Source organism: Otolemur garnettii, unplaced genomic scaffold (assembly GCF_000181295.1).
Source record: "Otolemur garnettii isolate 467f Iridium unplaced genomic scaffold, OtoGar3 scaffold00048, whole genome shotgun sequence".
Lineage (NCBI taxonomy): Eukaryota > Metazoa > Chordata > Mammalia > Primates > Galagidae > Otolemur > Otolemur garnettii.
The window spans coordinates 6,966,882-6,980,795 of record NW_003852443.1 but is presented as its reverse complement, the minus strand read 5'-3'; the positions used below and the strand labels follow the sequence as shown (position 1 = coordinate 6,980,795).

General features: G+C 37.5%; 1 protein-coding gene across 10 annotated transcripts in view; it reads right to left on the bottom strand.

Moving 5' to 3' along the window:
* The window catches only part of ZNF385B (zinc finger protein 385B), a 424,371-nt gene that overhangs the window by 103,974 nt on the left and 306,483 nt on the right, over window positions 1-13,914 (bottom strand). For 2 of the 10 annotated variants that reach the window (XM_023514149.1, XM_023514148.1), the window contains exon 1: window positions 6,297-6,460. The exons of 7 other annotated variants lie outside the window; for them this stretch is intronic. In XM_023514149.1, coding sequence (XP_023369917.1) covers window positions 6,297-6,345 — 49 coding nt within the window. In that variant the 5' untranslated portion in view covers window positions 6,346-6,460. Of the gene's footprint in view, window positions 1-5,689; window positions 5,763-6,296; window positions 6,461-13,914 lie in introns of those variants that run through there. One more of the 10 variants, XM_023514151.1, reaches the window with a different exon arrangement.

Sequence of the window (13,914 nt, the reverse complement as noted above, 5' to 3'; positions counted from 1 at the left end):
TTTTTTTTTTTTTTTCAGTTTTTGGCCAGGGCTGGGTTTGAACCCGCCACCTCCAGCATATGGGGCTGGTGCCCTACTCCTTTGAGCCACAGGCGCTGCCCCTTTCTCTAGTTTTTTGAAGTAGTTTTTAAACACCTGACTTATCAAAGGGGAATGTCATGTGCTTAGTTCCTAAATTACTACATCTTTAGAGAAGCCAAAATTATCTCCAGACAGCACTTTACTAAAATTGTCTGAGGTCAGAAGGGATCGAGAGGTCACAGGCGCCTGATGAAATTTTCTGGCAAAAAGATCCAGAGAGATGGTCCTGAGCTACATTTGCCTAGTGACTCGGTTCAATGGCATCGAGCTGCTTCCATGAGGGGGCTGGAGCCTTTTTCTGTGACAGAGGAACTATTTGTTCTCCCTTTCTGATATGCTAGAGATCTAATGGCACCACAGAATTATCACTTATTTTAGTAACTTTCCTCAAAATACAGACTTTCCTCGGAAAGACAACAACTATGTTCTCAAGTCACTGAATATTTCTAGAGGAATTAGATTTCATAACATTTAGAGGAAAAAACACAATTTAGGAATCTGCCCTTCGTTTTATATGAGAAAAAAATGGGATTAGGAGAGCTTAATTCACCATGGCACCTGACTAATGATAGAATGAAACCGAGAGCTCTGTGCCAAGGGACAATATTGTGAATATTTAAGTCTGTACTATCAAAGATATACAGGAATCATATATTGTAGTCATTATCTTCTTTAAAAATTTAGGTAGATTAGTATTTGGACTGCTTTCTCTTTTATTTGACTGAAATCTAAAAGAAAGTATTCACTTTTTTCGATGAGATTTTAATTTTAATGTTGTATCAACATGAATAATGGAAGAAAGAAATTCAATGAAGGAAAGCCAGTGTGGCCAAGAGCCAACATTGCTTTCCAGTTTAAAGAACAGCTGAAGATCAAATACAACATCTCATTTTAAATAATTCTTTTAATATTCCCAATAGGGGGAAAAAAAGAGAAAAACTAAGCCCATTAAAACTATGCTTTAGATCAATGTAACTAATCCAAATAGTCCCATGGTAGGTGGCACACAAACATTTGTGTTGGTGGTTTTTAATACTGAAGAACTATCAGAATTGCAACAAAAACACTGTCTGAAGAGACACGTTTTTGCAGGCAATGGCAGCTGACCTTCCATTCAAGCAGATCAAAGCAGCAAGGCTGTTTAGGCCTCTGGCTCTGTCTTTAGGCCTCTCCTCTGCAGTTTGCACAAAGGGCCAGGCTAAAGGGTCTGGATGTAGCAATTCTGGAGGTCAGAGCATTCAGCTGCTGCTATAAATTCTAGCTCCAGGGCATAACATGTTTTTCCCTTAGTTTCAGAGAATTTCAGTTCCTGCATTTAATGTGTAGGCTGTTGGCATTTAGGAACAAATATGGGGGGGAATAGTGGTTTAGATAAGGTATTTAAAAGAAAGATATTTCCCCTTCTAAAGGTTGTTTAATTAAAAAAAGAGATGAAGAAAAAACAGAGTTAATATTTGCTCTGCTACTGTTCTCTACTCCTGCCTTGGCAGAGAATAAAAAGGTTTGCTTGGCTTAAATATTAACCAAATACTTTACAGCTATTCAAGGGCTGTTGCCCATGTTAACAACAAACAAAAGTCATAGAATCCCAGAAAGCACAACTTGGAAATAAATGGAAACAGTAAAAACTGTTGTAACCTTTTTTTGCACACATATCCCATGGCCACCATAGGCATAATGCACTATGGAGCTTTCAGAAAAAATCCTTCCAGTGGAGGATTATGATAGAATCATGGTCTCCATCACAGAAGAGGCCACTCTGGTCCTCCACCAGCAGAGAAGCTCTTCTCACCCAGGAGCAGCAAAGATGGCGTCCACCTGGTAGCCAGGGCTTCTGTGCAAACAGAATGAAAGCCACTGTTCCATCCTATGGAGCCTTGTGTGGGGTCCCTGACCTGGCCATGCCATGATGGAGTGAGAAGAGATTATGAGGAATGAGGTAACATTCACATTATGATGGGAAAAATGGTGGTGGGGGGATCTGAAGATGGAAGGAAGATCATGTGAGTTTGGCTTAGTTTTACAGAGGGAACTGGGATTAGCACCAATTCCTTGTTTGAAATTTCCTAATATCTCACTCCTAAAATAATTTTCTTCCCTTTCACTTTTTCATTGTATGGCAGAAATCTGTACAAAATGAAGTAGTGCAGAGCAAAAAGTGTGTGAGCAGGAACAATCTAGCTAGGCAGGGCATCTAACTCCTTCAAACACAGGAGCTGGACCACTGAGAGACAATATCAGATCACTCTTATCCTAAGGAACATGCAATGTCCATGACCCAGAGGATACTTAGCAGATTGGGCCCATCTCTGGACTGGCTTGTTGGAACTCTGCCATTGTCCTGACATCCTGGAAATCGATGCTATTGCTTCAGTCATGCAGGGAGCTTCTGAGGCACTAGTGGTATGTAAAGAGAATCAGATGAGGCCCTCCAGGGGCCACTCAAAAATTTGCTGTATGGGAAGGGATTTATCAAAGATGATTGCACCTGTCCCAGTGCACTATGTTTACTCCTGTACCACTGTACTAACTTTGTACCAGACTTTCCTTCATGAAGTTTCTTCCTTTTTATTTTATTTTTTTTAACTTTTTGAATTTAATTTATTATTGATACCTTATAACTATATATATCGGGGACACATGTGATCAATTAATCCATTCATAGAATTTATAAAGAGGAAAGCAGTGTAATTTGAGGTATCCATCACCTTAAATATTTATCTTGTCTTTAGGCAGGAAACATTTCATTATTCTCTTCTATTTTAAAATATGCAACAGATTGTTGTAAACTACATAGTATTTGATGGATCAACGAGGTTTCTTCTTCTTTTAAAAGAATACTCATCAAAGTCACCAAAATTTTTCTTCTACAATTTCACTATCAGTTTATTTTTAAAAAATAGTGAAAAGCAGAGTATGAATGTCTTAACTCAATAACTAAGAAAATGACATGAAGGCTACATTAAGCAGTTTGATGAGAGTATTTCAAAATGTATGTGAAAACACCACACTGTACCCCATGATTGCATTAATGTACACAGCTATGATTTAATAAAAAAACATAGTGTACAAAATTTAAGGTGGGTTTTATAGCAATTTAACGTACATATCACCTCATTTTTCTGTGTGTGATAAGAGCACAAAATATACTCACAAAAATTTTCTAGCATATGATACAGTATTATTCACTATAGTCCTCATGCTGTACTTTAGATCTCTACATGAATTCATCCAACACAATTGCAATCTTATTTTTGACCTTCATTTCCCTGTGCCCTTCTCTGCCCCACCCCACTTTGATAACCACCTTTCTACATTTCCATTCTCTGTTTTATATACATATATATATAGTAGAATCTCTGTAAGTTGACTACCCAAAGGACTATTACAAGCTGGTCAACATATGGAGTGGCCAACATAAGGAACTAGGCCTACTATACTGATATGTACATGTGGTGCATCTCTGGTCAATTAAAGTTAGGTCAGTTAAGGAGGTGGTCAACTATGAAGGTTCTATAGTATTTGACTTTTTTGTTTTTGTGTGTTTTTTTTTTTTTTTTAGATTCCACCTATAAGAAAGATTATGCATGGCTTGGCACCGGTAGCTCAGCAGCTAGGGCACTGGCCACATATACTGAGGCTGGCAGGTTCGAAACCAGCCCAGGCCTGCCAAACCAATAATGACAACTACAACAAAAAAAGTAGCTGGGCATTCTGGCGGGCCTCCAGCCACTTGGGAGGCTGAGGCAAGAAAATCGCGTTAAGCCCAAGAGTTTGTGGTTACTGTGAGCTGTGACGCCATGGCACTCTACCAAGGGTGACACAGTGAGACTCTGTCTCAAAAAAAAAAAAAAAATTATGCAGTATTTGTCTTTCTGGCTTATTTCATTTAACATAATGTCTTCTATTTTTAATCCATGTTATTGAAATGGTAGAATCTTCTTTTTTAAAGCTGAATAATATTCCTTATATGAGAATTCTTTTTGGCTTTCTAACTGATTCCCTCTTAGTCCTTCAATGAACATCAGAAGTCAAAGCCATAATGATTTTTAATAAGGAATTCCATTGAAGTAGAGAATTTAATCACAGTACTCATTATTTTCCTTTTTAATAATTTGCTTTATAAGGCAATAAAGAAAAGGAAATATTTTCTTTTAGAACCTTTGTTTGGCTTTTGGTCTCTTCTGAACTTCAAACAGACTTTAAGTTCCCTTTGCTTTAAAAGACACCAAAGGAAAGTAAACAATTCATAAGAATAGACCTGGTGCTCAATGTATTTAACTTGATACAGCATGTTCCCAGTAAAAGGCAGAAAGAATCCAAAGTTCAAAAATTGCACAATCTTTACATGTTTCCAAACCTGACTTTTATCTCTGCCTCCTTTTCTCTAACACCTCCCTTCTTTATCTTTCCCTGCCATTGTCTTCGGAGACTCTCTTCTTCTCATTTGACTTTTCTGCCTCTCACCAATCCTCCCTCCCTCATGTCTCTGTCTCTGTCTTTGTCTCTGTATGTGTCCCTCACCTTAAGGCTGTGAAGGACCTAGGAAGCAGACATACAATTTGTCATTTGCCTTGTTTTGCAGCTATATTGTATTAAGTTGTTTAATATTTGCATCTATGTATCAAAAGATGAATAGCAAGATTATTATCAGGACAAGTTTATCCCTGTGACAAGATGTAACAATTAAATAAGATCCTAACTCTGGTTATGTCTCAAGGAGTCATGTCAGTTGCAACAAGTGAAGACTGTTTTTTAAAAATGCTCCGATGATGGAACAAGTGAAGACTGTTTTTTAAAAATGCTCCGATGATGGTATCTGCCATACGTGTGATAGAGTGAGACAGGTTAGAAACACCATAGACTATTATGGTGTATTTTTGTAGACATTTATCATCGTGCCCTGGGTACAAATACTATATACCTTTTCATATAAGGTGCACATGGTCAGTAACTTCTTACATGTACTTTACATATACCTTGATAAGCAGGCTTCTAAATTCTTGGCTGGCTTTCGATCATTCCATGATTTTTTTATTTTGGTAAAGAAAACGATGCTTAGGGATAAATAAATAAATAAATGCATGACAAAGAGAACACAGAAAGTGAAGCCAATAATGGACCCATGACTAGAAAAAAATTTCCCCAGAATTAAATTCTAGCTAGTAACAGCAGGGAGTAACATTGCTAGGAGTTTACACATTACAGAATAGCAAGGATCTTGAAAACCTTAATGAACTTTGGCTTTAACCTATGCATTTTACACAGGCGTCCACTAAACACTCAGTGTTTGTATCTCCAACCCACCAGTAAAGATAGAATAAAGGAAGTCTATGCTCTTCCGTTATTTTCCAAAGCATCTGAAATTCCACTGGGGACTATGAGATCAAAACAGCCTCCTGGTGCCAATAGTTTCTAAGTCCTTTCCTAATAAGAATATTTATTCATGTTTCACAAATGGCAAAATTGAAAGAAAAAGGATTTCTTAGGTGAGGAAAAGCAAAGTGGTAACATTAAAATAGAACTGAAAATTTCACAAGTACCTCCTCTATACAAACAAAATACACCTACCCTTAGACAATATTCCCTCTAGGGGAGCTAAACTTACCTTGTTTCCAGGGAGATTTCTATGCCCAAGGGTTTAAATAAACGTGAAACCATGGAGTTTTGACTTGAACTGGATAGAACACTAAAACTTGAAATGGTGCCTATCATAAAAGTCATGTGACAGGAGTGCAAATCACCCACGCGCGTCACTCTGTGATTGTAGGTTACCAGCACTGTTCCGTCAGTCTGAATGTGGATTCTTAGCCATGTACAATCACCAGCTTAAATATACTTTCTGAAGAGAAGAGAAAAAAGAAAAGAGTGTCCTAACATACCTGGATTAAACACAAATCTCATTTTGACCTAGCAGTTTTTCTGTGATAAAGACTTTGAATAAAAAGTAACAGTAGGTCATAAAGATAAAGAAAATGTAGGAATCAGTCCCATCACCATTATATTTAGCAATATAGTAATACAGTATAGTGGTCCGAGTCAAATATAAAGAGAGGAAAACCAAGGTAATAATTGGGCAAGGAAGTAGCAAAATTAGAAAATACTAGTTTTCTTAATTCTGATATTTTTCTTTTTCCAAAATTTTATATTTTTGTCAGATACTTCATAAAAAAAGTTCCCTATGGTATAAATGCTGATCAGGCAGCAGTGCTTACCTTCGTTAAGATTACAGTCCACATTCACTCCTGCATTTGAGCACTGCATGAGGTATTACATTTAGAGATGAATAATTCCATCATTTCAGCCTGGTGCTCCTGTGAAATGTGGTGCTAGGGAACAGCCGGCAGGCTGTGCGTCTGAACAAATCATACGGCCTGTAATTGCCGCTTAGCTCTAATTACTATTGAGGATAGTGTTTGCAACTTGATTCTAGGGAAAGGGCAGACTACCTTCTGACGACACCAAACCAAATATATCCTAAAAGACTGACAAGTGACTTTCTTTCATGCAATTGTTCTGAATACCTCCCAGCTACTCAGAAAAGAAAACTACTACTCTGTCATGGTACAAATGAAATCAAGAAATGTGACACTCACATCTCCTCCCTAACAAAGCAATTCAATTCTCCCAAAATATCTTTTAGATGGATTTAGAATTTCCAGTAACTTATATTTCAAGGGATTGTTCTTTTGTTTTGTTTTGTTTTTTGAACAGGCAGGCAATGGAATCTTTATTTTAAAATTACCTTTTGTCTCCTGAAAAGGAGTCTGTTCTCCAAATGAATTTTATTTATATTCTGTTAGTCCAGAATAGTTCATTGGTATATTTGATGATCTAAAGAATTTGTTTCCTTTCCTATGGATTTTTAGGTTTCAAATAAAGAATGAGAGCCTATAACTCAAAAAGTCTAAAGCAGATGACAATTTGGTAATGTTAATAGGGCATGTTTATGCATCTCAACTCAAAAACCTAATTTCAATTATGATAGTGAAATTAGCAGTTGTGTAGGCTTAGAACTAGAATGATATATAATTCACTCTCATATCTAACTAATTTAACTCTTCACCTAGTGGCATCTTACTATGCAATCAGAATATGATTTCTCATGTATCCATGTTACCCAACGTGGCTATGACTGAATACTTGTTTTGCTTAGGCTAAGCTGATTGTCCTTGATACTGATGAGTTAGCTTAGTAGGCATTTGACTGAATAAAAGAAGCTTGAAATGACTGATGTTTGCAAATGTCATGAAGGATTTTGCACCTTTGGTTGTGCAATTTAGCAAAGTCACCAACCCCAGCCAACATTTTAGTGATGTACAGAACAAAGTATACCTAACCCAAATTCAGAGATTTAGTATATGTGCTTATGTCACATTTTCACAGTAACTATCAGGGACAAGTAACCTAAGTGAATAACTGGATGCAGTGAACAAAATGGTAATTATAAAACCAGCTCTTCGAAATGGTGCATTTCTCCAGGCCCAATGATCTCAGTTGTTATGAATAATGACAAAATAGTATTCTAAATGGAACATGGTGTGCTAGCTCTATATTTATTTTCCCTCAAATAACAATTGTGCACTTCTTGCTCACATAATATTTAGTTCTTCATGATTAAAATAAAGTTATAGTCATGGCTATGGTTTTCACTTTTTTTTTTTTTAATTTTCATCTTTGGTAAACTTCTCCTAAGAAATCTCTTATTAGTCACATCTTCTATTCTTTTTCTTTTTTTTTTTTTTTTTTTTTTGCCTGCCATTAAATCATGACTGATGCTTAGGGTATTTTTCTAGAACATTTCCAGATATGGCAGACCAGTGCATCCTCAAACTCCCAAGCTCCTTATTTGTACCTCTCATATATTTTTAGCTTAGTTGAGTAGTACTCAAAATATGGTCCCTGGACCAGCAGCAGCAGCATCACCTGAGAACTTGTTAGAAAAGTAAATTCTAAGGATTCAACTCTAGACCTGCAAAAACATGAACTCTTGGGTGAGGCCTAGCAACCTGTGGTTCAGCAAGCCCCCCAGGTGACTATACGCACCATGATGTTTGAGAACCACTGGTCCATGTATGTACACTAAGAGCAGTGGGAGTATAAGATAAGGAATAGTTAAGGCTTTATGGGGGAAACTATGGGAGAGAAAAAGGCTGAGCTGAGAAGTAGCATGTAAATGGTCGTCTAAAATGGGAAGTAAAAATAAATAAAATGGGAAGAGTTTGGATGGATCCAATGGAGGCACTGGGCCTTACCCAGTTAATTTGTTACCTTCCATTAATGCAGCACGACCTCCTTCATAAGACTGTCCTCTATCAATTATCTGTCTTTAGTCATTTCATCATTCCCTTCTTAAGAAAAATGAAATTTGTTTTACTTCTGTTAGGCTCTTAGTCTACCAACTACTTGCCTTTAACTTTTAGCTTCTTTTAAAGTAGCCTTCACTGTTTTTGTTTCACTTTTACTAACCCCCTCACTTCGTAAACCCTATAATCTGGCTTATGATTTCTCCAGTCTAATAAAACCATGGCCCTTTCCAGTGCCCCTGAACATCTCTATCATTGGTAGAATATGATCTCATTTCTAAATGATCTCTTTTTCAATCTTAGCTTTTGTATTTCTAACTATGTTAAATCCCTCCCACCTGTATTCCATCGATACCTCAAGTTCAACTTGCACAAAATTAAACCAGTCATCCCAGCTTCTGGATCTCCATCCCTACGTCTCTCTACCCAAAGGACATTCATCCTCTGGTGGCCTTTATCTCACTGTTTGGTGCCAAAAGTCTTCAATTATACCAACTCTGAAACTTAAAGCCTTATTTGACTTCTTTCTCTCCTTACCTTTGAATTGTTATTATGACAGCAGTCCCCAACCTTTTTGGCACCAGGAACCAGTTTCTTAGAAGACAATTTTTCCACAGACCAGGGTGGGAAGGAAGGTTCTGATGAGTCTGCAAGCAATTGATTTATTGTGGTATCTGTGCGATCTAACCTCTCTGCTAATGATAATCTGTATTTGCAGCCACTGCCCAGTGCTAGCATCGCTACCTCAGGTCCAGCTCAGATTATCAGGCATTAGATTCTCCCGAGGAGCACACAACCTAGATCCCTCACACGCACAGTTCATAGTTGGGCTCCGATGAGAATCTAAGCTGCTTCCAACCTGACAGAAGAACTCAGGCATGAATGCAAGCAAGGGCAAACAGCTATAAATACAGACGAAGCTTTGCTCCCTCGCTCACCACTCATGCTCACCTTCTGCTGTGTGGCCTGGTTTCTAACAGGCCATAGACTGGTACTGGTCTGCAGCCTGGGGGTTAGGGACTGCAGCTTTCTGACCTCCATTACCTCCTTCCCCTTTTCATACCCATTACTATTACCCTCATTTAGCTACTCGATAGCTGTTCACAGCATAGTTCTTTAATCATGGTATTACCCCTGTAGTCAAATGGATGCCTAAGAACAACAGCTGAAATCAATCATTTTCCTATTCAAATACTCCTATGGCTCCCCTTAGTGAGTTACAGGCTCTGAAATCCAATACACCTGTTCAAATCTCTAGTTTGCTATTTACCAGCTGGGCAACATTACATAAATTAATTGACTTATTAAGCCCCAATTTTCTTAGCTAACAAGGAGGAATAAAATAGTTATCATATCTTATAAAGAGACCTGAAGGAAAGAATGCATGTAAATTTTTTATCACAGCACCTAGAACCTTGTAGGGTTGAGTAAATGACAAATAGTATCACTGTCACTAAAGCCATCACCGCAGAATCCTATTCCAGTGTCTCAGTTCAGCTACTCATAACTGTGTTTTGACTTATACTTTAGAAGAAATTTTCCCTCAAGGGTACAGCCCATCCCTTTCCTGGCTCCCTAGGCAGTGTCTTACACCTGGGAGTCACTCTGGAGATGTTCACCGCATGAAGCACTAGCTGGCTCTTGTCTATACACATTTTCTGAGTTCTGTTACCTTGTCCTTGCGGTCATGCCTCTTAGGATGCTTTTCCCTTCCTGTTCCCATTCAGATTCTCTCCATTTTCAAGCGGCATGCTAAGTGCCATTGCTTCCAGAAAGTCTTCCCTCAGGAGAATGTATCTTGCTTTTCTCGAAACCTGCATTGTATTTCATTTACATCTCCATGACAATAATTAAGACTTTTGATTGTGTATTATTTGTGCATATGTCTTCTTCCCCAATGAGATCTAATGTCTTCTGGGTTAGAGACCAGATTTGATTTATGGCTATTCATAACAGGGTGCTGTCCAGAGAAGGCACTCAATGAATACATTGAATGAATGAATGAGGTAAAGGGGATGGTATCTATGTTTTTACCATGAGAATTACCCTGCTGCATACTACCTGATTAAAGGTTTTATTTCCCATTAATAATTAGGATCATCTTCAAAAAAGTACATGGATTATGAGAATTACAGAAATGACTTTAAGAGGACCTCTTATAAACGAGGTATTTTAAAGTCCATATTCTAGAACTCTGAATAATTTTCCATAGAAATAAGTCATAAATGATCTTTGGATTACTGGGTTAGTTCTTAAAAGCTTAATTAACCCACAGGATGAATATAGTAGACAGAGCCATCACACTCTAAAAGCATTTCAATGCCAAAATCATTATAAGGGTTTTTTTTAGAGTCAATATCCTGTGTTTGCTTAAAAAGATGCCCAATTTTTCTTGCAAAACATGGACATTTGTTTTCTTTTTTTTAATTTTATGACAAAACCCAGAAAGGGGTAGCCAGAAGCCAATTTTCTTATGTATTCAGTTTACTTTTCATTGCTAGGATGAATATAATCCGGTTAAAGAATCAATTTATAATTGTTGATTATAAATTGTAAATGTAGAAAATGGAAGTCCTCTATAAAGTCTATAAATTTGAATTTTTAGAAATCAGAAATTATTTTCTTTTTACTTATAATTCTAAGTTTTAAACTATCTTTATATTAGATTAATTTAGCCTCTGACACTTTAAACTTAAGTCCTTTACCCAACCATCTGACAAAGACATAATGACTTGTTAACAAAATTTTAATTACATTCATTAGGAGGTAGTTTGTTTGTTTGTTTGTTTGTTTAAAGACAGTGTCACTCTGTTGCCCTGGGTAGAGTGGCATGGCATCATAGATCATGGCAACATCAAATTCCTAGGCTCAAGTGATCCTCTCACCTCAGCCTCCCAAGTAGCTGAGGCTACAGGCACCCACCACAATACTCAGCTAGTTTTTTCTAATTTTTTTTTTTTTTTTTATTGGAAACGAGGTCTTGTTCTTGCTCAGGCTAGTCTGAAACTTCTGAGCTCAAGTGATCTGTCTGCCTCAGCCTCCCAGAGTACTAGGATTACAGGAGTGAGCCATGGCACTGGGCCAGAAGGGGGTCTGTTATTTTAAAGTAAGACTTTTAAAAAATTTTTCTTGAGTATTTAATTGCTTTTTAGTTTGAAAGTTTTTGTTCTTTTTTTTTTTTGAGACAAAGTCTTACTTTGCTACCTTCAATAGAGGGCAATGGCATCATGGCTCACAGCAACTTCACACTCCTGGGCTTAAGTGATTCTCTTGCCTCAGCCTCCCAAGTAAGTGGGAATACAGGCACCCACCAAAATGCCTATCTTTTTTTTTTTTTTTCAGATGAGGTCTCACTCTGGCTCAGGCTGGTCTTAAACTCTTGAGCTCAGGCAATCCACCTATCTCGGCCTCTCAGAGTGGCTGGATTACAGGCGTGAGACACCATGCCTGCAATTTTGGATTTTTACAAATTTACTTATTTAAAGCAGGCAGGCCCATAAATAAATTATCTGTCGGGAAAAAAGCCCTTATTTTCACTGTTAATTTTGCTTTTCTCCCTCACTGAGCTAGATGTTATGGTAAATTGAAAGTCCTTAAGAAGGTAACTATATTTAAAGAATAAAAATAATATTGTCTGAAAGAATTAGAGACTAATATGAAGATAGAAAACAGCATAAATTACAAGGGCAGAGATAGAAATAGTACAGGACAGAATCTAACTTCCACAAAGGTACTGTTCACTAATGCATCCTAAGCATGGGCACTGTGCCTTGTGTGCCCCGCATGCATTATGAGCTAAACAAAAAGCCACAGCACCAAAAGGAGAGACTCAAGTGGGTCAGAATGGCTGGAGTAAGTTTCCCTGTGAAGGCAGGATTTGAGCAAGACCATGAAACACGTGATTCTTTGAATCCTCTTTTAGCCTCCATCTACATCTAGAGCAGTGGTTCTCAACCTTCCTAATGCTGCAGCCCTTTAATGCAGTTCCTGTAGGTCACAACCCACAGGTTGAGAACCGCTAATCTTGAGGTTGTTGCTACCTCCAACATAGGTAAATATTCCAACTTCCCTCTATGCTAATACCACATTCTAGGACAAGATATTAATATGTGTCTGGGCTACAGCTAACATGTTCCTAAGGGACCCAAGGGATCTTCCCGGGACCACTTATGCTTTCTTATATTTGGTTATCCACGCAGCAGCCAAGCAAATTCCTTAAAAATACAAATCTGATTGTGTCACTGCAGCATCATGACTTCCCACTGCACTTTCACTATAATCTAATACCTTTCCATGGCCTAAAGTTACCACCTGTTTAAGACCCTGCATACTTGCGAAACCCAGCCTCCCAAATCTAAGCTTCTCTTTTCCTCAAACGTATCAAATTCATTCCAATCTCAGGCCTTTACTGTTCCCTCAGTATGAAAACCTCTTCTCTCAGTTCAGTTGTGCCTCAGCTCAGTTATATAATCTCCTTGGCTCCCTCTATTGTATCACTCTGTTTTATCCACTCCATGGCACTTAGCTGTCTCCCAAATTATCTTATTTTATTTGTTTACTTGTTGGTTGTCTCCTCTCACCGGAATATAATCTCCATGAAGGTGATAAGGACTTCCAATTCCCAGAAGAGACCAGGCTGATGGTAGGTATTCAATACATATTTTGCATGAATGAATGAGCACACTCCCCCAGTCTTTTCAAGTGTGAAGACGCTTTTTATAGCATCAGATGGTTACAAGAACTTCTTACATATTATTATTTTCATTTTCCCTTTTACTATTCACTGATTATATTTAAAACTCTTATGAAGTCAGGAACATTTAAAGTAAAATAGTATTTTTCATTATCACAGAAGGGCTGACCCATGTCTGGCTAGATATGTTTCATATTTGTGAGATGTGGTATTTATTCAATCTATCACTTTGAAATTTATTAAACATTTCCATTTAGAGGTGCATGAGGATACCCAGTCCATAGATGTTAGGGTGGCCGCTCATAGATATGCAGATTTGATAGTTAGAGCCTAGTTAGAGCTTTCTTAAGACAAAGATAGCAATGAACTCCATAGAAAGCCTTATCCCAAACTAAGGATAAACTTACTTATTTTTAAAACTGTCTGACACTTCAAGTAGAGTTTATTGGTCACCTTTACACATTTGTATGACAATAACAAACATATAACATTTATTCTGCACCAACACTGTTCTAAGCATTTAATGTGTGTTAATTCACACAATATTCAGATTAATGCAGTAAGAGAAAAACTTGCTATTAACTACATTCTCTAGATGAGGAAACAGGACACAAGGAAGTTAAATATATTTTCTAAAGTCCCAGAGCAGGCAATTATGCAGCAGAGCATAGTTTAGTTTGAGAGTCCATACTTTAACACTATGTCATGCTGCCTTGCTGATATCAGGAGGTACCATCTTTACACTATTGGACTATCTTTTACACCATTCATAGCATATAAGAAAAATTATATATCAGATGTCAACTACTTCCAAATATGCATATTCTACTCCCA